The sequence below is a fragment of the Phaeoacremonium minimum genome (genome assembly GCF_000392275.1).
Source record: "Phaeoacremonium minimum UCRPA7 unplaced genomic scaffold PA7_03_scaffold_290, whole genome shotgun sequence".
NCBI classification, from domain to species: Eukaryota; Fungi; Ascomycota; class Sordariomycetes; order Togniniales; family Togniniaceae; genus Phaeoacremonium; species Phaeoacremonium minimum.
In genome coordinates, this window is record NW_006921195.1 from 942,839 (window position 1) to 966,165 (window position 23,327).

The 23,327-nt window shown below is 51.7% G+C and overlaps 7 protein-coding genes across 7 annotated transcripts; 3 read left to right on the forward strand and 4 right to left on the reverse strand.

Annotated features, from left to right (window-relative positions):
- Positions 1-553: 553 nt before the first annotated feature.
- On the forward strand, positions 554-2,016 carry UCRPA7_3820 (putative alcohol dehydrogenase protein; the record flags this gene model as incomplete). The annotated part of the gene is made up of 6 exons (XM_007916219.1): positions 554-573; positions 645-687; positions 742-846; positions 926-1,612; positions 1,691-1,763; positions 1,883-2,016. The coding sequence occupies 6 exons, from the start codon at positions 554-556 to the stop codon at positions 2,014-2,016; spliced, it is 1,062 nt and encodes a 353-aa protein (XP_007914410.1).
- A 513-nt stretch (positions 2,017-2,529) lies between these two features.
- UCRPA7_3821 (putative wd domain-containing protein) lies at positions 2,530-4,386 on the reverse strand (the record flags this gene model as incomplete). Its single annotated transcript, XM_007916319.1, has 3 exons — positions 2,530-2,993; positions 3,044-3,644; positions 3,721-4,386. 3 exons carry the CDS (start codon positions 4,384-4,386, stop codon positions 2,530-2,532), a joined length of 1,731 nt encoding a protein of 576 aa, XP_007914510.1.
- A 1,382-nt stretch (positions 4,387-5,768) lies between these two features.
- Positions 5,769-6,812, forward strand: UCRPA7_3822 (putative pantetheine-phosphate adenylyltransferase family protein; the record flags this gene model as incomplete). The annotated part of the gene is made up of 1 exon (XM_007916339.1): positions 5,769-6,812. The coding sequence occupies one exon, from the start codon at positions 5,769-5,771 to the stop codon at positions 6,810-6,812; it is 1,044 nt and encodes a 347-aa protein (XP_007914530.1).
- Positions 6,813-7,307: 495 nt separating this feature from the next.
- UCRPA7_3823 (putative glycoside hydrolase family 61 protein) lies at positions 7,308-8,113 on the reverse strand (the record flags this gene model as incomplete). Its single annotated transcript, XM_007916332.1, has 3 exons — positions 7,308-7,594; positions 7,652-8,005; positions 8,059-8,113. The coding sequence occupies 3 exons, from the start codon at positions 8,111-8,113 to the stop codon at positions 7,308-7,310; spliced, it is 696 nt and encodes a 231-aa protein (XP_007914523.1).
- A 2,974-nt stretch (positions 8,114-11,087) lies between these two features.
- On the reverse strand, positions 11,088-13,498 carry UCRPA7_3824 (putative oligopeptide transporter protein; the record flags this gene model as incomplete). Its single annotated transcript, XM_007916309.1, has 3 exons — positions 11,088-11,543; positions 11,599-13,244; positions 13,339-13,498. 3 exons carry the CDS (start codon positions 13,496-13,498, stop codon positions 11,088-11,090), a joined length of 2,262 nt encoding a protein of 753 aa, XP_007914500.1.
- Positions 13,499-14,905: 1,407 nt separating this feature from the next.
- Positions 14,906-16,188, reverse strand: UCRPA7_3825 (putative purine nucleoside protein; the record flags this gene model as incomplete). The annotated part of the gene is made up of 3 exons (XM_007916232.1): positions 14,906-15,252; positions 15,323-16,100; positions 16,186-16,188. 3 exons carry the CDS (start codon positions 16,186-16,188, stop codon positions 14,906-14,908), a joined length of 1,128 nt encoding a protein of 375 aa, XP_007914423.1.
- A 3,930-nt stretch (positions 16,189-20,118) lies between these two features.
- On the forward strand, positions 20,119-21,510 carry UCRPA7_3826 (putative calcium-dependent protein kinase protein; the record flags this gene model as incomplete). Its single annotated transcript, XM_007916389.1, has 1 exon — positions 20,119-21,510. One exon carries the CDS (start codon positions 20,119-20,121, stop codon positions 21,508-21,510), a length of 1,392 nt encoding a protein of 463 aa, XP_007914580.1.
- Positions 21,511-23,327: the final 1,817 nt, after the last annotated feature.

The following is a 23,327-nucleotide window of genomic DNA, read 5'->3' on the forward strand; positions in this document are numbered from 1 at the left end:
GAAAACTTTTACGAGGTGAGAAAAAGGAAGAAAGAGTCCGTAGGCAGACAGCCAGAGGACAAGGCAAGCGGGTGGCTTTTTGGATGGTTGCTTGAAGTTAACGTCCCTAGACTCACGAGCCTCAGCAGCTCATTGGCATTTGAATAATGTTCTTTGCCAGAGCTTCCAGCAACCATTCAGCACTAGCACTCTTTTGGCCAAGCGGCTGTCGGCACGTGAACCGCGCTTGCTGGCTTTGAGGTCTGTTCCTGTTCTGTTGCTTGGTCCGTGCTTCCTTCCCTTCTCAGCTTATACAGTTGGGGACATTGAGCAGGACTGGAGTGAATTGGGTTGCACGCATAAGGATCTAACTGTTTTTATATACTCTGGTCAAATTATTTCAGATCAATTTTAATAGGGTTTGATGTTTCAAAATTGAAACAAGAACTAGAACCTCTCATCTCTGAGGCATGCCATTTTGGATGGTGCGCTAGAACCTCGGGAGGGGTACGTCCTCAGGGGAGACAATACCCGAGTTGATCCAAGAACGGCTCTCACAACGTCACAATAATCAATGTCTTCCACTATGATTCGGTATGCTTGACTGGTTGTTCTTACAACCCCTTGACTGTATGAATCCTTTCAGTGCTACCGCTTCGTCGGAGAGCATACAATATGAAGGCCGTGGTGATCCATCAATTCGTCTCGGTTGGTTGACCTTGAAGAAGCCGTTCAGTCAGCAATGTGGCTAACACATGTCAGGACTACGATGAAGTTGTTGTATCTGAAGTTGAGCCCCCTAAACAGCAAGACAGTGTAATTATTCAAGTAAAAGCTGCCGGCGTCAACTTCGTCGACACCCTCTACGTAAGCTTATCTCGGATGCATCATCCATCCTCGCTGCACAAAGCTCTTATTGATCGACCGAAACTAACCATTCATTCAGGCCCGCGGAAAGCACCAGAATAACCGCTCTCTCGTCCGGCCGCCCTTCACTCTAGGCCTCGAGTTCGCCGGGACGATCCTCTCCGTTCCCGCATCTGCACCGGCAGACTTCCCCTTCCGGGCCGGTGACCATGTGTTCGGCGACGGCCTCGGCGCCTACAGCGAGCAGGTTGCCCTCTCTCTCACCGCAGCCAGCCAGTCGCTGCACCTCGTCCCGCCAACCTGGTCATTCGCCGACGCCGCGGGGCTCGCAGCCACCCTGCCCGTGTCCTACGGTGCCCTCATCGCTCAGGGAGGGCTGAAGCCCGGCGAGACGGTGCTGGTCCTCGGTGCTGCCGGCGGGCTGGGCGTCATGGCAGTGCAGGTTGCCGCGACGCTGGGATGTCGCGTGATCGGCGTGGCGGCCGGCGCGGAGAAGTGCGCTGTGGTCAAGTCGTGCGGCGCCGAGGCCTGCGTCGATTACTCGGTGCCGTCGAGCGCTGAGTGGTGGATGGACGTGAATACGTTGACGGACGGCTGCGGGGTTGATGTCGTCTTTGACCCGATCGGCATGGTCGAGAAGAGCTTGAAATGTCTTGCTCACCGCGGCCGGATCCTGATTGTGGGTTTCGCGGCACGAGATGAGACGAGTCTTGAGAAGGTCCCAATGAATAGGGTGTTGTTGAAGCAGGCACAGTTGATTGGCTATGTAAGTTGATTTCTGTTCTCGGTCTTGACGTGATGTATCCTTGCTTGATCTTAACGATCGGTCTAACTTGCCACGCAGCGATATGGAGAGAGCAGTCGTCGGTACCCCGAGGAGAAGGCCAAGCTCTGGAAGGAGCTGCAACCCTTCATGAGTAAGATCAGACCCGTTGTTTACAGAAGTCTATACCAAGGCTTAGAATCGGTTCCCGAAGCCTTGAAGGACATCAGCTCAAGAAAGGTCTGGGGCAAGGCAGTGATTCGTGTCTCTCAGGAACCATCCGTGCCACAAGAGCGTCAAGGCCCGTCGCAGGCCTTTCGTGCTCGCCTTTCATGAGCCATCAGAAGATCGTGCTCGGCTTAGATAGCGGTGACGTTGTCCCTGAGGTCCAACAAGTCTCATCATAATGTCAGAATGTTGGGGGTGATGATTGAGCCGCAGATCAGCGCGAGACCAGTTGGATATGGCGACGCCATTATAGTGCAAACTAGACAACGACAAATTGCCAAATATGATTGCGCATTCAAGATCTAAGACTTCATATTCTGAAGCTCAAGGAAATCAGAGGACATCGCACCATGAGGCAGATGAGCAGGAGAGGATAGTGACAAGCTTCCCATACATGGTATTGAAGTTACATGAAGCTACCTGACGAAGCCTTCTGCCCTATCGTCATCGTCGCCGTCGTTTCAATCTTCCCAAAAGAACGCCGGGCTTTGCAAATGCACACCCACCAACTGAAGTAACCAGCCAAGATCTATGACGGCATGTTCTCTCTCTTTCTCTCTCTTTGTGAAAGGCAACTTTTTAGACAACTAGCTCTTCAAAACATCCTCCCGTCTCGCTGATCCCGTACCGCCCGTCCATCAGAACCCATATATAACCCTTCGACCCGGCCCCCGTATATCCTTGCGAGGTCATCACAGTCGGACACCCCAGACGCCACGACCTGCACTCACACCCAGCCATTCGCCGTAGTCAGCGCTGGAGAGATGCGGGATCCAGCCGAGGTTGCCCACTTCGTAGTCGCACTGCCAGCTAGCCACCGGGCTCCTGGTATTGTCCTGTTGGCCGGTGCCATTGGAGGATGCCGTCTGGTTCAGGAGATCCCAGATCAGCACCTGGCAGTCATCTCCCCCAGAGGCAAGGGTCCCTCTTCGCAACGGCGACCATTCTACAGAGCTGACGGCACCGCCGTGACCCCGTAACTCCAGGAGAGCCTGGCCGGGCTGTCGCACATCCAGTATCCGGATAACGTTACTATCCTGTGCAAACGTCGCCAGCAAGTGCGTATCATGTGGCGAAGTCGCGAGGCGTAACAGGGGCGGTGGATGTGACATTGTCTGTTGGGCCAATGTAGGGCTTATTCTTCCGCCGTTCGCGTCTACAAAGGAGTTAGCATACGTTTTGCAAAGACACGGGGATGCCGCTGACCTCTCTCCTCCTTCCCATTCGGTTCATAGATGATGGTACTATGCTCCAGGCTCCTTAGGTCAAACATGCGGACACTTCCATCCTGCCCACAACTGACGAAGACATCTGTGGAATTAGCACAGAATCGTACATCGTAGACTTCCTTGTCGTGGGCGATAAGCTGGGTCTTAGCAGTCAACGACGGAATATCCCAGATTGTACAGGTTGTGTCAATGCTCGACGTGATGATCAAGCTGGGAGAAACAGTATTCCAGTCCAATGAGGTCAATGGTGCCGTATGATCGGGCGTCTTTGAGTTGGAGAGTAGGGCAAGTGGCGTCAGCTTTGTCGTTGGCGCTTCTCGGTTGCGGCCTGTGATGGAGCTGGTGGGCTGCAGTGATGGTGCGTCAGAAGGTAGGGACCATAGTCTCAGATGGTCTCCAGAGGTTGCTAACAGATCGGTAGTCTGTTTCTGGGACGACGGGGGCTCCCAAAGCAATCGAGTAACGGGATATGAATGTGTGGCTTCGGCGACCTTGTTGAATTCCATTGTGTACTTTGGGGCGCCAGGAACGAAAACATCGGACGGGGTCGGCGTGATTTGGGTATCGAGGATTTGAATCTGTGATAGAACGCATTGGTTAGCAAAGATCAATTACAATGGGTGGTCATTCACCAAAAGAAGAGGTAGGACGTACAAAATTGTGGCCGTCTTCGAGATAACTTCCCACCGCGAGCTTCCCTGCGCCGTTACCCTGTGGCAGCCACTTGCACCAATCGAAGGCATACATGGCCCAAGGAGCCATGTAGTTGCTGGTCCCAGCCTGCGTGTTTGCGATCTCATACTGAAGACTTCCCGGAGGACCATCCGACAGGGTGGAATCTGCGCGTGGGCGGATGTCCGCAAGGCCTAGCGGGGTATTCGATATATTTCTCTGAGATCCGAGAGCGCTATACTTGGCGTCGGTGGGTGACATGAACTGGGAAGGCCCAGCAGAGCTGCCGCCCGGTGTCGTCGGTGTGTACGGCATGTAGCCAGATCCCGAGTCGTAGCCGCCAGCAGCCGGGCTCGAGCGGGAGTAGCTGTGAGAGAGGCTCAGGGAGGGAGGCTTGGAGGGGGTCTGATACTCGGGCTGCTGAGACATGGATGCTTGCATGGTGGGCAGGGTGGGAGCAGTGTTGGCGGACATGGGCGCTGGACGACCGCCTCCCATGCCGCCGGGCTGCAGAACATTAGGAACGGAGGAGTTGTTCTGGTACTGAGAAGGATTTGAAGGCGCCTGGTCAAGCTTGATGTGAGGCGTGTTGCCGGTGGACTGGTACTCTCTTGGCGACATTTGGCCGTGCGGGCTGAGGCCCGACATGTGAAGCTCGTCTTGCTGTGAGTTGTACGTGTTGGTCCGCCGCGGCGCGGGGAATTGCTGCTGGGACTGGTTCATCGCGGCGTGCGCGCTCGGTCGTGAGCGGCGGGATCGAGGGAGGGAGGAGTTGAGAGGGAGGAGGAGGATGTCGTTGCCCAGCTGCGCGTGGGATCAGATCTGGAGGGCTGGAGGAGGAATTGAGTGAGGGGCGGTCAAATGACGACGACGCAGCCGACAGTCAGGTCCGTCCGGTCGCGAAGAATGCCGCGACGGCTGGGCTGGCTCGTCGATGCGATGCAGCCAGCAGGATTGCCCCAGTCGGCGTGGAGGAGGCGGGCGTGGAGGCAGGATGTGGAAGCTTGGGTTGTGAGAGAGCGGAATAATAGGAAGTGCCTGGTGAATTTATTGCGGGCTTCTCGATGTAGGCGCGGCTCACCCTCGTTGGGTTTGCTCCCGCGAGGACGGCGGGCGGCTGGGCCTGCACTAACGTTTACTGGAGGGCAGCAGGGGGCTGAGGTGCTCCAATAGCACCACTTCGGAGCCCAACCAGACCTGCCTCACGGCCGATGCTGCGTCATTCTGATAGGGAACAACAAGTAGAAGCTAGTCATTGTCGTCGAAACAATCTATTGTTCATGGAAAGGCTATCTTTTATGGAAGGGATCTTTGATATAAACAGCTCGTAGCTTTCTGGCCTTGGTGAGAAGACAGTTGATTCGGCCAGCGTCTGGCGGCTAGATACAGCATTGACCGAGCTCGTATACTCTAGGGTTTGGCAAAGAACGATAATGAAGCTGTCAGAGAGGAACCTGTTGAATATTAAACCCGGATTATGAAGATGTCTGTATTCCGTTAACAATTCCATTCATCGTCGAATGATATGACGGCACATATCCATATCCTGTGTTGTGCTTGTGTCGCATCGAAGCTACAGCCGAGCAGCCAGAATCCTCACGTGTTGTGGCGATACCCAACCGACATAGTCGTCTCACAGGACCTCGCTCATCTACCTTCCATCATTTGCTCACATTCTCAGATATATCATTGTTCTACGGGCAAATCAATCGGTCGAGCTCAGAACTGCCTTTGCCAAAGATAACGGTAGCCGTACGTAAGCAGACAATTATTCCGGAAGAGACTTGTTATTATATCTAAATTGGGGTTGCTCAAGTGAGCTGTAGCCATCTACCATGGTGAAGAAAGGCCAACGCGATCAACTGCCCTCGCTTCTTCTGCTCCCCTATCCTCCTAATCCTGCAAGCCGGGAGTGTCTCAATGCCGCCTACAGATCGTCTCTGCACGCTGCGCTTCAGAAGTTGAAAGATGCAGAGAGCGCACGCACGCTGATCGTGGCCATCGCTTGCCCCATCCTCCACGGCCCGTATATGCGCCACAAGACACTCTCCTGGGATGCGGCTCAATCACTAGTCGCCGGGGTATATACCATTATATCTGTCATATCTGCCCAACTGTCCATCGGCACGGACGTCAATGGCGGCCCTGGCTCCGTGGACGCTCGCGTCGTGCTCGTGGATCATAGCCGAGACAAGCGTTTTACCGAGGACTTCCGTCCGGCCATCGAGCCCAACAACACCGCCGTCGTCGACCTCGCCACGTTCGCGTCGGCCTACTTCCCCTGGAATTATGTCTTCCACCCGGACAGCGAGGCGGGTCACCAGTTTTACTCGACGTACATGAAGCTGGCAGAGGGCAACCAGGTCTTCCTGCAGGAGCAGCTCGTCACCGTCCAGGGCGGGGTGACGCTCAACGTGCCCAACGCCAGCACTACGTCTAATACCTCTCAGACCAGCAGCTACTCGACTGTTTGTCTAGGGGGCACATTCGATCACCTGCATCCGGGACACAAGCTCCTGCTGACAGCTGGTGCCTATCTGCTCAAGGTCCCTGAGAGGGGAAAGTCTGCGACTTGTCACTACATCATTGGGATAACAGGGGACGAGCTGCTCAAGAACAAAAAGTTCGCCGAGTATGTACAGTCATGGGACGAGCGCGCACGGAGCGTGATTGAATTCCTCTCCTCCATCCTTGACTTGTCTCCGACGGGCTGGAGGGATGGTTCAGCCACGAAGATCATTGAGAGCGACGGCGACTTCCGCGCCTCCTTCCGCGAAGACACCATCTCTATCCAGTGCGTCAGGATACAAGACCCCTTCGGGCCGACAATCACCCAGGAGGATATAGACGCCTTGGTAGTTTCAGGAGAGACGAGGTCAGGAGGCAAGGCTGTGAATGACAAGCGGATAGAGCAAGGCTGGAAGGAGCTGGATGTCTTTGAGGTGGATGTCCTTGATGCCACAGAGATTGCAGACGAGGCAGCAACAAAAACGCAGGATTTTGCGGCAAAGATAAGTAGCACAGCCATCAGACAACAGAGGGCGGAGGCTGCGTGTAAAGCAGGTTCGTCTTGATTAATGATAGTAAAATGAGAAAATTATCCAAATTATCCATGGTATATACTCCGCATTCTATGTCTCTCTGTATCTGATATCGTACTACTGGAAAAATGGACAGTTCTTGTACTTTCTCATCATCAATGTGGTGTTGATCGAAGAATATATACTGCGGCTGAAGGATAAGTAGAATGGCAACGAAATACACAATAGCCCATGAAACAGGTCTCTATCTCAATTTGGTGTTCCGCAATAATACATACGTAGCATCGCAACTTTGTATCCCTACGATGAAATACCAAACTCACCAAAGCCTCACAACCTTTCCATGTTGCTTCACGCCCGTGGATAAAGTCCATGAATGTATACTATATGTATACTATATATTCAAATGCTACTGTGTCTATGAACCAATCACATAAGCCTGAAGACGACAATCATGGTCATCTCATGAACACTCAGACTCTGAACACTCCCGCAGCTCTCCCACCCGTAGCATATGTCTGCGATCCACTAGCAAGTCAACGGATCAGGACCTGGAGGCTTGTAGTTGGTTGGAACGGGATAATAGATGTTGACAACGAGGCCGGGATCGGTCGGTGAGTATACGCCTGGGATCGACACGGTCTTGGATGGGCTGTACGTCCCGCTGCCGCCTGATACGCTGACTTGGGCGCAGGAGATGTAAAGCTGCGCGCCACCCACGCTGCTTGCGCTGTGCAGAGCAATATGTTCGCCACGAAGCAGGTACTCGCCATCTGCGAGACATTTGGGAATCTGGACGTTGATAGTTGTTTTCCCTGCTTAAATGTTAGACTGGTAATTATCGAGCAATATGCTTTAAATAAAGGTCATACCTTGCGTTGGCCATGTTAGACCGGCGGCAACACTGGGGTAATCCTGGTAGACCTTGAACCAAACAGATCCAGAACCGTCAAAAGTTGCCGCTGTTTGACCTGCCGGCACTTTGGCCATCCAGAATGACATCGGCCCGGGATGGCTGACGGACGCCTCCGCTACATAACCAACAGTAGACCCGGCGGTAACATTGATCGTCTTTGTATTTTGTGTGCGGCCGGCTAATTCATAACAAGTCATCGCTTTGGAGGTGACATCCGTTACGGGACCGTTGCTCTGATAGTTTGCCGTCATGCGAACAACATCCCAGTCAGTCGTTCGACTACCTCCAACGACCAGAGCAGGGAATTTGTCTAAATTGTGTTGTTAACACCTTCGAGGACCTAAATGAAAGCTTGGCACTTACAATGCGCTTCTACCGCGGCCGAAGCCAGCAGCACAATACCTGTGCTAGCCTTCATCACGATGTTGTATTGTGCCACAAATTGAAGTCTTTTCACAACGTGCTTTGCTATGGGAATACTACCTCTTCGTGGTCACGCACGTAGAAGACCGCACCTCATCCTGGCGACAGGAGTGGAGGTTGTCTCGATCTTATACTAAGTCAACCCATGTCACCAACACTACACTAAGCTACCATTGTCCATTGTCGTGTAATATACTAGACGTAAGGTGGTGTCGCATAGATTTACGATGACGGGGGCAACTTACATGCCGAGGCGGGTAAACAGCAACCCATTGGAGGCGGCTAAATGACCAGAATCCTTGGGGGTCCATTCGGAGGCTCCCAATAGATGAATACATATCTAATAGCATATAAAGGCCAAAGGGAATGACACGGCAGTGTCGTGCACATGATCTGGGGTTGCAAGGCTACGAGCGTCGAAAACCTGGGCTTTCCGTACCGTCGATGGTCTTGGCATCAGGGGATAGTCGTGGTCCTAAAGTATTATTCATACTTTCACTTTGAGTTTAGGAGACGACACTCACAATGCAATATCAAAATACCGGGCTAGTAGAACGATCAAGACTGACAAAGACTGACAACAGAAAACCCGTACCCCTTTGCCGGGTGTTGCTTTGAAGTCAAGACGCCATCAAGTTATGTCTTGCAGTATACTCCGGCACTCGACATCCGAACTCGGGAGATGCCGACTCCGAATACCAGGCATGGACATGTCTAGTCTAGGTACGGGTAGGTCTCTCCGAGGTTCCAGTGAGCATATCAGCTTATGTCATTTATTAGCTACAAACAACTTCACCTGGTTTGGTCGCAGACAATCAAACCTACATCTCATCTCTTGAGGAGTCGTGAGCGCTAATGATGAATACGATACCTAATGAACGTTTGTAAAATGCATTTTACTGAGATCTTCTTGAGTAGATGTAAGTAGTTATCATCACATAAATAGTAGATAAAGACATAATTGGAGTTTGGTAAGGCAGGATGCCGAGATTGCCGACAGCATCATATCCTCTACCATGATGCTACATTTAAAGTCTATCCTAATCTTTATCAACTCAAAAGGTGTTTTAGACTACTCGGTCAAGCAATGCTGGAAATTCGCACGAGACTCTTTTACCAATGTCAATACGATTAGTACCTTCGAAGGTGGAACACAGAACTTCGGGCCCCGCACTAAAACGCGGCTTTGCCACATCACTCAGTTCTTGTAGGCTGCCTTGCGTTTCTCATACACTTCAGCAAAGCAAGACGGCGACAGAAATGGACGCTCCCATGCTGCAAAGTGCCGATTCACGGCCGGTAGTCCTCTTTGTTAGCCATCCGCTGACCGGACATCTTACACCAGCCCTTCGGATTGCAGGGGAATTGCGATCTCGTGGTTGGTCAGTGTATTTCTTGGGGCCAACTGCACACCGCACACGTATCTCTGCATCCGGTGTGACATTCGTGCCCCTGCAGGGTCTCGCAGACCTGGATGACCTTTTGTATTATTCGGCAGACAACCCCAATCCGCCGGTACCCAATTACGCCTCACTCTCATGGCAGCACCGTGCCTTGATGGATATGAAGGCACACTGCATAGATCCTTTACCAGATCAGTGGAATTGCTTCAAGCGTGTTCTCCTTGATCTGCACAAGCGCCATCCTGGTCGTCAGGTGGTAGTCGTCTCTGAAGCATTTTTTCATGGGATCCTACCCCTTTACCTTGGAGCAAATCTACCTGATGGCGTACCCGCCCCACGAACGCTTTGCTTATCGGTGACAGTACCTGTCATCCGCAGCATTGACCTCCCTCCCTTTGGTTATCCCTTTCCCTTCGATCAAACCGCAGAAGGGAGGGCAAGAAACGCCGCATGCTGGGAGAGATGGGAGGCCAAGCGTATACCACTCAAAAAGCTTCTGGATGAGAAGCTCATCGAGGCCGGTGCAACTCATGGATTGAAGGGTGCATTCATGAGCGGTGCAAATTACCTCTGCCACGATAGAATTCTCCAGCTTGGTGTGCCTTCGTTTTATCACCCGCGGAGTGACTGGCCATCAAAAGTCAAATTTGTCGGAATTATACCACCTGCGGTAAAGCCGCCGGGAGGGTGGAACAATCTGCCAGTCTGGTGGGAAGATATCGTGACGCAACCCGTAGATGCAGCTGGAAGAAAGGTCGTTGTTGTGGCACAAGGCACCGTTGAATGTGACCCCCACGATCTGATTATCCCTACCATACAAGCTCTGGCAGGCCGTAAGGACGTCCTCGTAGTTGCCATACTGGGACGGCGCGGTGCAACTCTTCCTTCTACTATTGATATCCCTGACAATGCCCGTATTGTCGACTATCTCGGCTACGATGCGATACTGCCGTATGCTCACTGCTGGGTACACAACGCCGGCTACGGTGCTGTAACTCACGGCATTGCACACGGTGTGCCCGTGGTGGTTGGCGGTGAGGGCCAGGATAAGACGGAGAATGCGAAACGGGTGGCGTATTCCGGAATTGGTATAGATCTAGGAACGCCCAAACCGAAGATGGAAGACATTAAAGACGCCCTGGAGACAGTGTTGGCTGATGGGATATTTCAAGAGCGAGTCAATGTCTTAAAGAAGGAAGCTCAAGATCTAGATTGCTTTCACCAAGTTGAAAATGCCATCACGGCTTTGGTAGATCTGTCCGGCTCTAAGAGGAATGAGGTACTTATAAACTAGAATACATAGAAATAGATCGTATAAGATGTAAATGACGGGTTCAAAACCGCATATAGCTCTTATTTCTACCGCCTCTCCTCGTCATTACATGTTGCAACTATTTCTACAAGACCAAGACTAAACAGCCACTTTATTGATACATTTGAACCTACCGGGTATCAAACAGGCAGTAATATCCTAACACCCTCCTAAGCCACAGACCATATCGACAGACACCAGAGGGGCAACCCGAAACCCCCCAAAACAAACGCCAGATATATGAGACACAATATCTATCCTAGTGCTGGGTTCAATGCGCAATAGTCAAAGTTCCCGCTCTGGAAGTTGTTACCCCAATAGGGCGGGAATGGCACCTCTTTCCCACTGGCTCCCTGGACCGCGAAAGTAGTCACGAAAACCAGGAGTTCGGTGCCTCCGCCAATTGCAGCGGCAAGAATGTAGTTGTACTTCAGGAACCATTCCGGGTATCGCTTTCGCACGTAAAACTGGATAAAGAAGCCCAAGGCGAAATATAGGAGAACCGATGAGTTGATACCAACTGACAGGTAGCCGAGATACCAGCAGAGAACGGGCGTGACAAGGTAATCAAGGCCAAGCTTGGGAAAGCGCCGATGTGCAAAGTAAAATGGGAGAGGCAACACAAACCCGAGAGGCAAGGCTAGTACGATCCATTGATAAGTTCGTCCAATGCTGAACATGTATTGGGACAGCGCACCAAACGCAATAGCCTATTAAAATGCATTAGTCCCTCGAAACAAGGATTGTGTTGTGGCAGGAACCTACGTTGGAATTGAATGACTGAATAACCTGTCCTGACCAGATGTTCGTGCCTTGGATGCTGAGCAGAATCTCTCTCTGATTCGTGGTGATGGAGTTCATCAAGGCATAGTTGACTATGGCGCCAAGAAGCGTACCAATGATCTGAACAGTGAAGGTACAGATTGGGCTCAGCTTGCCGTATTGTCCAAGTTTCAGATTGCTGATAAGAAAGAGTGCTTGTGACTGCGCATTGGCACCAAATAACACAAAATACATGTTGGCGACGGGTTTTCCCGGGTGTAGATAACCACCAATGAGTTGAATAACTGTCGTGATAGGAACGTTGAATCCAATGAGACCTGCCATGGCGCCAAAGAACAGCGTGGCAAGGAATGACAGCGTAATTGCAATCAAGAATCCCCACCAAGGCAGCGTCGACTCGAGAGTATAGATGCACCCCAGAGCCACGATAACCGAAACGAATAGTACTAGTACATACCACCATGATGGCACTTCTTTGTATGCCAACATTCGTTGATAATGTGGGTCGAGCTTTTCGAGGGCCTCTTCAGTCATGGGTGGAGGCTGCCTCTTGAAGAATGAACGCGGGTTCGAAGCATATCGCTGAAGACTAGCGAAGTCGGACCGGTTGAAGCTGAAAGCATTTCTGACAGCGTCACGGTGCCAAAGTACGATGTGCATAACTGTCGCTGTGATACCGAGGTTGGTTGTAAGAAGATAAGAGGCATTGGTTGCAGTGAAGAACGGCAACCCTTGAGCTTCTAGCGCAATAGGGTCAAGTTCCATCCTTGAATTCAGGATTGCTGATTGATTGTAAACCTCGAAGAGCGTCTCGGTGGAATTTTGCGAGAACAACTGCTGCGAGAGGAACGGAAATTTGAGAGCGCTCCAGACATTGCCATAGTACAGACCACAGAAAAGGCACATACAGAGGATGTATCCGATGAAGCCATTCGTGAGAGTGATAAGAGGCAGGAAGAAGGCGGATGTACCGATGTATTGCCAATCGAAGCTGAGAGATAGCAAACCAAGTCCCTCGTTGCCATTTGAGCCGCCGAAGACATTGGTAAAGACCAAGCTGTTTCTGTTTGCAAGACAGAATACGCTGACACCGGTCAGGACCGGCATGACATACTGCGGCATCAGCTCCCAGACGGCGACAATGCCGAAGATAAGCCAGAAGAAATTGAATCTCTTTTTCATCTCCCCTCGATCGCGGTGGAGGGTCTCAACTAGAGTGCTAAGGGGCAAGATCGATGGCCAAATCATCTTGGTTGGATATACTAAACTCTTTCGCAAGACACCTGCCATGCCGTATCCGAGAAGCTGCGATGAAAAGAGAAGCAAAATGGCGACGGCAGCATTTGGCACCACGTCGTAGTACAACTTCTGAGTCGCCAACACTTCGGTCGCATATGCTGCGGACGAAGCTGAGTATGCCATGATGATGATGCCCAAGTGCTCTTTCGAGTTGAAGCTGTGCGGGTTCAGCCATCTTCCAATCACGCCGGTCTTAGGAATGATAATTGAAAGACCATTGCCGCCGACATAGCTGATGACAGTCAAGAAGATGACCGAGACAGAAACTGATTGAGGCTTGAACAGGAAAATTGTCGCCAGAGATGAACCGAAACAGGATAGACCCATTCCTGAATAAGATGTTAACGTAATAGCTCGATCACATCGCCACTTTGGGATCGAGCTGACCTAGAAAAAACATCCTAAATGTCCATGGACTCAAACTTGGGTCGTCATCAGTATGCAGTGCCTTGAGGGCAATGTCCTCCATATTGGCTACGACCGGCTCTCGACCATTATCCTCAACATCTGCGACATTGATAGGAACCTTAGACTCAGTCTTGGTAAGAGTCTCGGTGGAACTGTTCGTCATTCTGTCGTTCATGTCCTCTAACTGGACACTCGTCTCATCACTAGACCTCCGGCCAGTGGAGGAACGTCGAAGATTCTCCATGATGTCTGCAACCAGGCAGGCGATACCGAAGTCCGGCTTCTTAGATGCTCAGTACGAGCCGCAAGCGGCATGCGATTGGAAAACAATGTTAATTTAGAAAATCAAGAAGTATCATTAGTCTTGGAGGTAACATGGGATAGTAAATGAGATTCTATTATCAAAGATCAACCTCGATCATCCACGCCCCTGCGCGCAATCGACCGCGACATCAGACCTCCATCCTAGTATGAGCAGCACTGATTTCCAAACCATCGGCAATGTAAAAGGGGCATAGAGCACGGCATGCGCTCTATCCCGAAAGAGGTCTCAGTCAATAGCAGTGCATTTTCTTATCTAGATGGTCAGCGCGAAACAGAGCTGCAACAGATGTGCAAGCAGGAGGAAGCATTGCCATGATATGCAGCTCAGTATAGGAAGTGCGAGCATCGCATCATATTCAGGTGTGGGAGAAGTGCAGGCCGGAATGAAGACCATCCGCAAAAGGATGGTCTTGGATGTTTTATCGACAGGGGCTTGGTCAAGTGCCGGAAGGATGAATTGAGTGCGCCCACTGGCTCCGAATTTGCATGGGTTCCTGCATGAAAGTGGAAGAATGAGATCCTTGGTGGCAATTGTATCAGCCTTATCGCCAGCCATTGAAGGTTCTCGAATGCTTTGATCGTCATGCTGCCATGCAAGTGTTTGGTTCAAGAACGCTCCTGAGACGAATTGGGCTGACAGTGTTTCAAGCTTGGCGTCGAAGATATCTTAATATAATCTCTACCGGGGCGAACCCGCTGATGTAAAGACAAGGGGAAAATGTCTCATTAAGCACACATCCAATTTATCAACGAAGACAGAGACTTCGCTTTCTTCGCGCGAGGTCGTTAGATAATTGATCACTGTTCCGCCCGATAACTGCAAAGCCAGTGTGGATCTATGGTGGTAAGCAGCCGGATGTAACCGTTCATATTCTGGGCAATCGGGAATACGTGTCTACCTCGATGGAGTCAGCTATCGAACACATCTGGTTACGAGGAAACCTTCCTGGCTTAGAGTTAATCCCGGGGAGGCGAAGACGTTTGTGGCGCTTGCAGCGTGAGATGCTTAATTTCACTTCAACGCCAAGAGTTCATCGACTTGATGATATGTGCATTACTATTAAAACCTATGATAGCTTTGCTTGTCCTCTTAGAGCTTACACAAGAGAAGACTTATGTACATCGACCCCGAGACGAGCTCCTAATATACTTCTTTTGTACTTTGTGGCAGAGTGAAATCGCTCTCAAGCCACCCACGCGTGCTACCTCGTACACAATGCCTCATGTGGGCATAGCGTCCGGCATTTCAATCTGACAATCAGAGTGCCGCGGGCACATACGCACGCCTCTTTACTCGGCCTCTCATTGGGATGCTCCTCTTCGCTAGGTCGCCGGTCTGGCCCCCGGGCAAGACTCCGGCACCGTCCGTCAGACTGCCGGGGCCGAAGTCGGGCTCGCCGCCTAAGCTGCCGAAGATGTCGCCAATGTAGTTGGTCGGCTTGATACCCTTCTTGAAGGTGCAGTCCCAGTTCTTGAGAATGCCCTTGATAATTTCAACACCGGCATTGTAGATGTTATCGATTGCAATGCCGAAGCCGTTCTGGTCGGACAAGCGCAGATGGTCAAAGGCAGAAACGCCCGGGGGTGGGCGGTCAAAATCCGAACCTAAGGGAATTCAGTCAGTGTCGGCTGTAACAATGCAAAGCATGTTTGGCAAGCTTCTATGGAGACTTACCGGTTCTCATAACGATGATACGGGAGAAGTCGACGAGACCCTCAATTGCCATGCGAACCATGACCTCGAGCGTGGCATTGTCCTCCTGTGCGGTCATGCAGTACTCGCCAGTGCCGTTTGTCCAAATGGTAGTTGTGTTCTCAAACGCCTCGCTGAGCAAAGTACCGGAGTAGTAAACGTCGCTTGTGGCCGAGTCGCACTTGATGACGGATGGAGCGGTAGTGGCTGCCGAGTACATGCTCACGGGGGCGTACTTGGCCCTGTACACCGCTGCCTCGTCGTTGTCGGACAAGGTGGCTTTGACAGCGTAGCCGTATGCGATCTCCCGCAGCGCCTCGTTGACCTCGAACACTTCGGTGCCGTAGATGGTTGTGGGGTACTCGGTCGGGTAATAAGTGCCATATGCCAAGTACCCTGTCGTGAAATTCTCGGGCATCTCTCGCGCGTCAAACTCGTACTGCAGCGCAACCTGGACGGCGTACCTGGCCAGTGCGACGCTGCCGAGCGTGCCGTACTTAGGGCTCACGCCTGCAATGCCGCCGATCATGAAGTACGTCTTCTTCAGGTCAAACTTGTCCGAGAGGACCATTGCCATGATGGTAGACGCGGCATTGATCTCCGACTCGCCCGTGGTCACCTGGCAAATCTGGCCGTCTTCCGTGCAGTGGACATGGGGAAACAGCATTGACAGTCCAGGGGCAGAGATGTTCTTGGCATATAAATCTCCTAGACCACTGCTTGGTAGTTTCTCATACCAAACCGCAGCCTCCGGGTCGAACTGGACATTGCAATTAGCAAGCGCACTGGTATAATTAGAAGTGGCCGAAGGTCCATCGTTCATGGCATGAACTCCGGAAACTTACCATGCTTATGATGAACACCTTCGGCGCAATCTTTCCATGCCCATGGCGGGTCTCAACTACGGCCGAGGAGGCCAATTGGCAACCAGCCAACAGCGCAGTGGCTGCTACAGATAGGAAGCGCATGATCGAGAGCCCTTGGACTGCAGTGACACTCCAAGAACTTGTGCAGTTGAGAATTACAGACGAGGAACGAGCGTCTGATTAAGTAGTACAAGCCGAGACGACAGCCGGTGAAAGCTCACTTGAAGCTTGCCAGTACCCGAGAACGTGGAACAAGTGGCTGAGACCTGGCAGAAAGAAAGACACAGAGCTTCAGCTTCGGGGATGGGAGCCAGGAAGCTGGGACGGCACAGCAAATAAATGATGGGTGGATAACAACATAAGAACTTAAGATCCTTTCTCTACGGCGCCAGTCCGAGGCCGAGGGAGAGACGTCACCGCATCCTACCGAAGCGGATGTGCTGAATCGCGCAGCCAGGCTGACAGGACGGCGGTATCATTGGCGAGATAGAGGTCTTGCACCCACCAGGAACTGCAGAATGATGCATTGGGCATGGGCTCTCGAGAGCTTCAGGACCTGGACGCCGGCGAGCACCGCGTGCGTGGCGGTGGGTCGAGCGACAGCTGCGGAGAGGACGGGAGGCCGGGCTCTTGGGAAGCTTGGAGAAGCTTGTTTGCACAGCGATCTGCGAGCGCAAGGTCCGGAACAAGCAAGATAACCCATGTATTGGTTCTATAGGACATGGCCGGAGGGCGTGCCTGGCGTGGGAAGCTAAGCAGAGCACGGCAGGTCGGGGGAGTGCCGAATGAAGGGATATCGTTCTGCGGAGCTCTTAGCAGTAGATAGCTGTCAAGCTAGGAGGAATCGCCAAGAGCTGATAGCGCAGGTGGATCGCGAGCCTGAGGAACCGTCCCCGGCAGGGGGTCGGCCTGAAGATAAGAAATGAGGCGTTGATCCTCATTGGTCCAGTCATAAAGGTCTTGTCCAAACATTGACTCTTCGATTGCAAAAAGTAAAATGGACGTCTCCATAGTCGTGATAATTGAGATAGGAACATATCGAAGAGTGGGAAAAGCCGAACGGAGAAGATCTAACATGAAGAGAGTAAATGGTCTATAGTATGTCTCGGAAAGACAATAGTGCGATGGCAATTGCTCCATGCAAAGGTTACGTCTCACAAGGCCTCGTTGACTTACACGCTTTGGAGAAAAGCCAACAACATCGGACAACACAAACCTGTTACGGACGTTACCACAGAGTATGACAGCATTCAGGGACACACCGCACACCGCATCTGTCAAAGTCAATGCCTCAAGCTGAGTTAAGTCTATCTGTCATATTACTCACGGAGGAGACAAGAGAGGAGCAGGAGCTGACCACCCCACGAGGCTGCTCTTCCGAAGACCCGCTTCCTGTCTACGTCCTGGAGTCATACTGGCTCAATCCTTCTGGAAGTGCCTTAAGAAGCCTCTCGTAACCCTTTTTGAAATATGCATAGAATGTGCATCCACATCCACGTGCTATCTTTCCTAGAAAATCTACGATGGCAAAGGACAGTAACAGCTATGTAAGTAGCCGTCCGTGGTGGGCATGAATGAACTGATATGGCATGCACTATCGCCTGCAAGCGATAGCTCTTGCTGCAGAATAACACGGGGTAGCTTGTGGAAAGAGGCTAGCGTCGACACTCGGTGAGGCGACACCGATAGCTGTCAAGCAATTGCGAGGCTCCTGTGACGTCGAAGCATCAGTTATTTGAACGACCGCCCCTGGTCTGCCTTGCTTTGAGGCATTTTGTCTTATCGCAGCCAACGACGTGTGTCTGTGGCGTGATGAAGCAACCTTTGCATCTTACTTAAACTGACGATCTATATACATAGCCTATCTATTCTGTTACTTAATCAGTAGCGAAGGCAGGTAATTGCCAAAGGTGAGCTTATCCCGAAAATCATCTGACTGATGTCTTTGGAGTCCAGAAGAGGATGCTGGAAGAAATCGCGGGGTAGAGTAACAGCCCATGATCGGGGCAATCAACATAAGCAATTGTTGTGCATGTACATGTACAGGTACCAGAGCCAATCTAAACTTGTCGTCACAGACAAGTCAAAATCACTTATCCTTCGGGTATTCTCTTGTATTGTAATGCCTCGTGTCTCCGTGCTCTATCAACTGTTAATAAGTCTAGCTTCGTTGGCAAGCGCGGTATCTCAGTTGCACCGAATCGTTGTGACTCTGTTGTCAGCCGTCAGCCGGGCAGCTGCAGCGTAACCAAACATGCATCGATCAGTGCTGGGGTAGCCCTGTCGCGCGGAACCGTCGCCATGTCTTTTCTGCCCTTGAGGTCATCGAGTCCATCGAGTCGGGGCGTCTCTCGATATGAGACAAAGCAAAGAGATCGAGCACCTCCGAGACAGACTTTGTTTTGATATACGGACTGTCTTAGACCATATCAATAACGTGCGTTTCTTTTTGAGGTGTTCTCGGAACCCAATGAGTCGCCAGGCATAGCGAGAGCATTACAGGACGCAAATAAATGTCTTAGCTGAGGTAATGAAAGCCGATGCATATTACCTACACTAGACCATACGCACCCCAGACGCTTGCTCGAGTCCAAGAGGTGACAGGACAGCTCATTCTACGACTCACCGTTCATTGCACTTTCTAAAATTGAAACCAGTACAACGACCACAGGAAAAGTGATACTGACTGAAGGCAGATTGCAAGTCGGGTCACTTGCGAGATGTTGTGAGTTGAAAATCGTACCCGAACTTTGTCTCTCGACACTAGAATCCTTCTTCGAGTAAGCTTCTCCTCGCTCATCTCACTAGAGAGTATTTATGCATTAGAGCATCCAAATAGTATATCACCAATAGAGAAGAAAGTTGTCATTAAAGAGTTTAAAAGTTACCTCACATTGTGGCGACTTGCGCTGCGGTAGCTGTCTCTTTGCTGGATGCAAGCGCCACGAAAACCACCATCAGTTAGTCTGGAGAAACAAAGCAACTGGACACTGGTAACGTATCAGCAAAGGAGCTTGCTTTCAATAATATACTATTATGCTCTGCAGAGACTGATCAAAGGCAGTTCTAGAAAAAGAGGTTCGGAACGGAATAAAGTCCAAAATGTCAGCCTCCAGGTGCAGGTGTGATCTTGTCTGATCTGATCTGATCTGATGTGCATGTTTAGGGGTCACAAGCCGACCCAGGGCACAGAGGTCGCGCCACTGCGTGGTGGCATGGTGGCGTCGCATCACTCAGTGGCCTGCCACCTATTGTAACAAGAGCCGCTGCGCAGGACAAGGATCACCACCCAACAGCCTGCACCAATTCATTCGTGCCTGCCTTGCACTGAATCAACAACAAACTTTCACCGCCCGACTGCCTACCTTGTGCTGCCTCTGCTTGCTCTCCCTGCCAACTACCGGGGAAACTTGCGATGCAAGGCAAACAAACAAACATCAAGCCTCATCTGGGGTGATTTGGGCGTTTAAGCGATGCCATGTCGCTGATTCCTTACCATCCCCGCGAGGGCCGCGAGATTGTTCTGTACGTCATCCTCCCTCCTCCACGATGCTGCTGCTGCTGCCGCCGCTGCTTTGGAGAGCCGCATCCCCCCGCCGCAGCGCTTTGTTTCAGGAAATGCAATGGCCCACGTCTCGACCGCTTCCTCGCATACAATCATAATGCATGCAAACGGCGAGGCGAGACCAGCCTAAGGCATGCCTTGTAGCGAGGCAGCTCAATGCTAATTGTCTTTGAAAAAGCCGTCATCGCAATGCTATTGTCGTCCGTGACCCCTCATCTCAGCGACTCGAGATCCGCGGCTTGACCGAATGCCCGGCATGCCACCAACCTCTACGACCCTCCTCCCCGGAAAGATCATACGAATTCCCGGCCGATCATGAATCCTACGTCGACCCGGACTACTTTCGCATGCTCCGCGCCGGTCATAGCCATGAGCATGTCTCGGCCGATCGACCTCCTTCCAGCCCCATCCGACGACTAGTCCAGCCGTTCCAAGACGATGTCGACCGCGTGGACGAGATCTCCGATGCCGAATTCGTGTCCAGCACGCCAGCACCGCAAGAGGGCAGCCGTATTCGCAGAGAGGCGTTCCAACCAAACTATTTCAAGACATTTTTTGTTGAGGAGCGAGAGCTGGGCCGAGGCGGCAAAGGGGTAGTCCTGTTGGTTCGACATGAGATCGATGGATGCCATCTAGGCCACTTCGCCTGCAAGCGCGTGCCTGTTGGAGACGACCACGCCTGGCTGGAGAAGGTGTTGATTGAAGTCGAGCTTCTTGCCAAGTTGTCTCATCCCAATCTCGTGTCCTATCGGCACGTCTGGCTCGAAGATGTTAAGATGAACCGTTTTGGACCGAGCGTGGCTTGTGCCTTTATTCTCCAGCAATATTGTAATGGAGGTGATCTGCTGCACTACATCATAGGGAATCAACTCAAGGAGACCACCAAGGAAGACCTCAAGGCTCAGATGCGTCGCCGGTCAAAAACGCAAGCTGAAAGACCGCAAGACATGTTCCCGGCGCAGCGTCACTTGCCTCCAGAGGAGATCTATTCTTTGTTCAAGGATATTACTTCGGGACTGGCCTATCTACATGCCGCCAACTACATACATCGTGACCTCAAGCCAAGCAATTGTTTATTGCATCGTGAGGGTAACGCTCTCATTTGTTTGATCAGCGACTTTGGAGAGGTTCAACCGGAGAATGTCGTTCGGAAGTCTACTGGTTCCACCGGCACTATATCCTACTGTGCACCGGAGGTCCTCATGAAAGACACTGCGGGAAGATATGGAAATTTTACCACCAAATCTGATATATTCTCCTTGGGAATGATTCTATATTTCATGTGCTTTGGCCGGCTTCCCTACCATGCCGCAAACGCGGTTCAGGAGGAGCTGGAAGATATCGACATGCTTCGAGCCGAGATTACGGATTGGAAAGGCTTCCAAGATGAGCGTCGAGAACGACCAGATCTCCCGCCGAAGCTCTACCACTTACTGAAGAGACTTTTGGCAATCGACCCGAACGAACGGCCGAGCGCGAACGAAGTTTTGAGCGCAATGAAGAACGAAGCGGTGTTGGACAGTGTGCCGAGGGTGGCCAGAAGCGTTAGTCCCAACATCAGTCTGCCCGGAAGGCGGATACAGAATCTCGACTCGCCCATGGCTCCCGGCACTCCAGTTCCTGGTTCGTTCATGCCTTGCTCTTTCCAAAAACGAAATTATGCTAATGCTTTCCAGATCCCAAGAAACGAGCCACTGTCGCTTCTTCTTCGCAAGATGACCTTAGCAAGACTAGCCTAGACCCTACGGAGAGGCAGTCACCACGGCCAACTCTTCAGAATAGCCTTCAAAGGCTTTCCAGTCCCGGAAGCCCTCGACATCGTCCAACCGCAATGATTTCATCCCGCAGTCAGGACGGGTATGCCCGCTCCTCCTCTCCTGAAAGCCATGGAACCAGTCACTCCCCAAGTAGACGCGCGTCACCCGTCGTCAATACACCCCTTCTAATGCCGCCCCCAACTACTTTCTGGGGTGAGGTGAAGCACCGGACATGGATTGTTCAGCATCAGACAATGCTTTTTCTGAGCCGGCACACAGATCCCATGGTTCTCTTCATACGGTTAGGCCTATTTCTCGCCAAGATGGCGTCCCTAACAAACCCTTGCTGGCCTTACACGATCAACGTGGGCATTGGCGGCACGCTCGTAGCCGTAGCAGGTCTAGATCTAGGCATCGCCGGCAGTGGCACATTGAACCAAAGACGTGGCGGGTTTCGGGGTGCTTCGGCTAGACACGAGCCTCCTGGGGGCCGCTGGGACTGGGATTTGAGGGCAAGCTTTATTCTGTTCATCCTTCATTTCCTTGTTTTGTGGGTGGCATCCCGCTGGGGTACATTGTGTCCTTCAAGCCATGAGGCGTGGGCGGACTGGCGCCCTGAAATCTGAGGAACGGTACCGAGGCGCCTGAAGGGCATGGCGTGCTCTCCTCACAATTTATGGCTTATCACGAATGATGAGATGACGAGAATGTTCCGCAACAGAACCCCCTGCCAGGAGGATCAATTGTTGACTATCAATACCGTACTACGCAACTACACTTGACGTCAAAAAGAAATGCAATTACAGCGGTCCATTTTTGGCTCAGCAGACCGCCACAGGGATGTGGGGTTCGTCTGATTTCGGTGCGAAAGGGATAGCGCGGGTAACGGCATGAATCACCTTAGTGTTACAGATTTACAACGGCTGCCGGCGAGGATGGCATCGATGCTTGATATCAGGAAAACGGCCCCCAGTAAAGCAAATCAGGAACGAGAGATAAATAAAAAACGGCGTTGATATATTGCGGAAGGTGTCATTTGATCAGGTCTTCGCTGGCAAGGAGGTGGGGTTAGGTGACACTCACCGGCCATATCAGGTCTTATCTTAGGATCTTCAGAGCTCTTGGCTCCTGGCTCTCTGGCTCTGACTGGTGGGAATTACGGGTCCTCTCGTGTGCTCGAAGAAGCTTCTTTGGCGGTCATGCTCAAACGAGGATGCCGAGGGCATGGGGCGCGCGCTCAATGAGATGTCTCCGAGCTAGGAGCTTCCTCCATGATGATGAGCCCCCCCTATCTCCCCTCACTGCTCCCATGTGGGGGAGCCTTGCCCATGGATGAGAGAGCACGGGTCATGGGTTTGACAGCCCTCTCCGCTTCTTGGGAGGTATATAGGAATACCGTTAACGGAGCCCCACTGGTTCAGACTCGTCCTTAGTGGACGATCCAATATGAGAGTGACTTTTGACTGATTCTTCTTTTCCCTTAACGTGCTTTCAATAAGCACACCACGCGCCAACATAGACTCCTCATTCCAACTTCTTTTGAGAGACAACGATGGCCGAGCTGTCAGTTCCAGAGGACCACGTACGCGATCCGAAATGACTGAACCAGTGAACGCCAACATTCTCCCATATTATCCTTATTGCCATCCCATCATCGACTGACTGTATGTCCTTTCGTCGCGACATCTCGTCTTTGGGGATTGCCTACAAATATGCTGCGATCCTAGGCTGCATCATGATACTGTTCATCCTAACTGCACAACTGAGTTGACTTCGTCAATAGAGCTAAAAGTTGATTA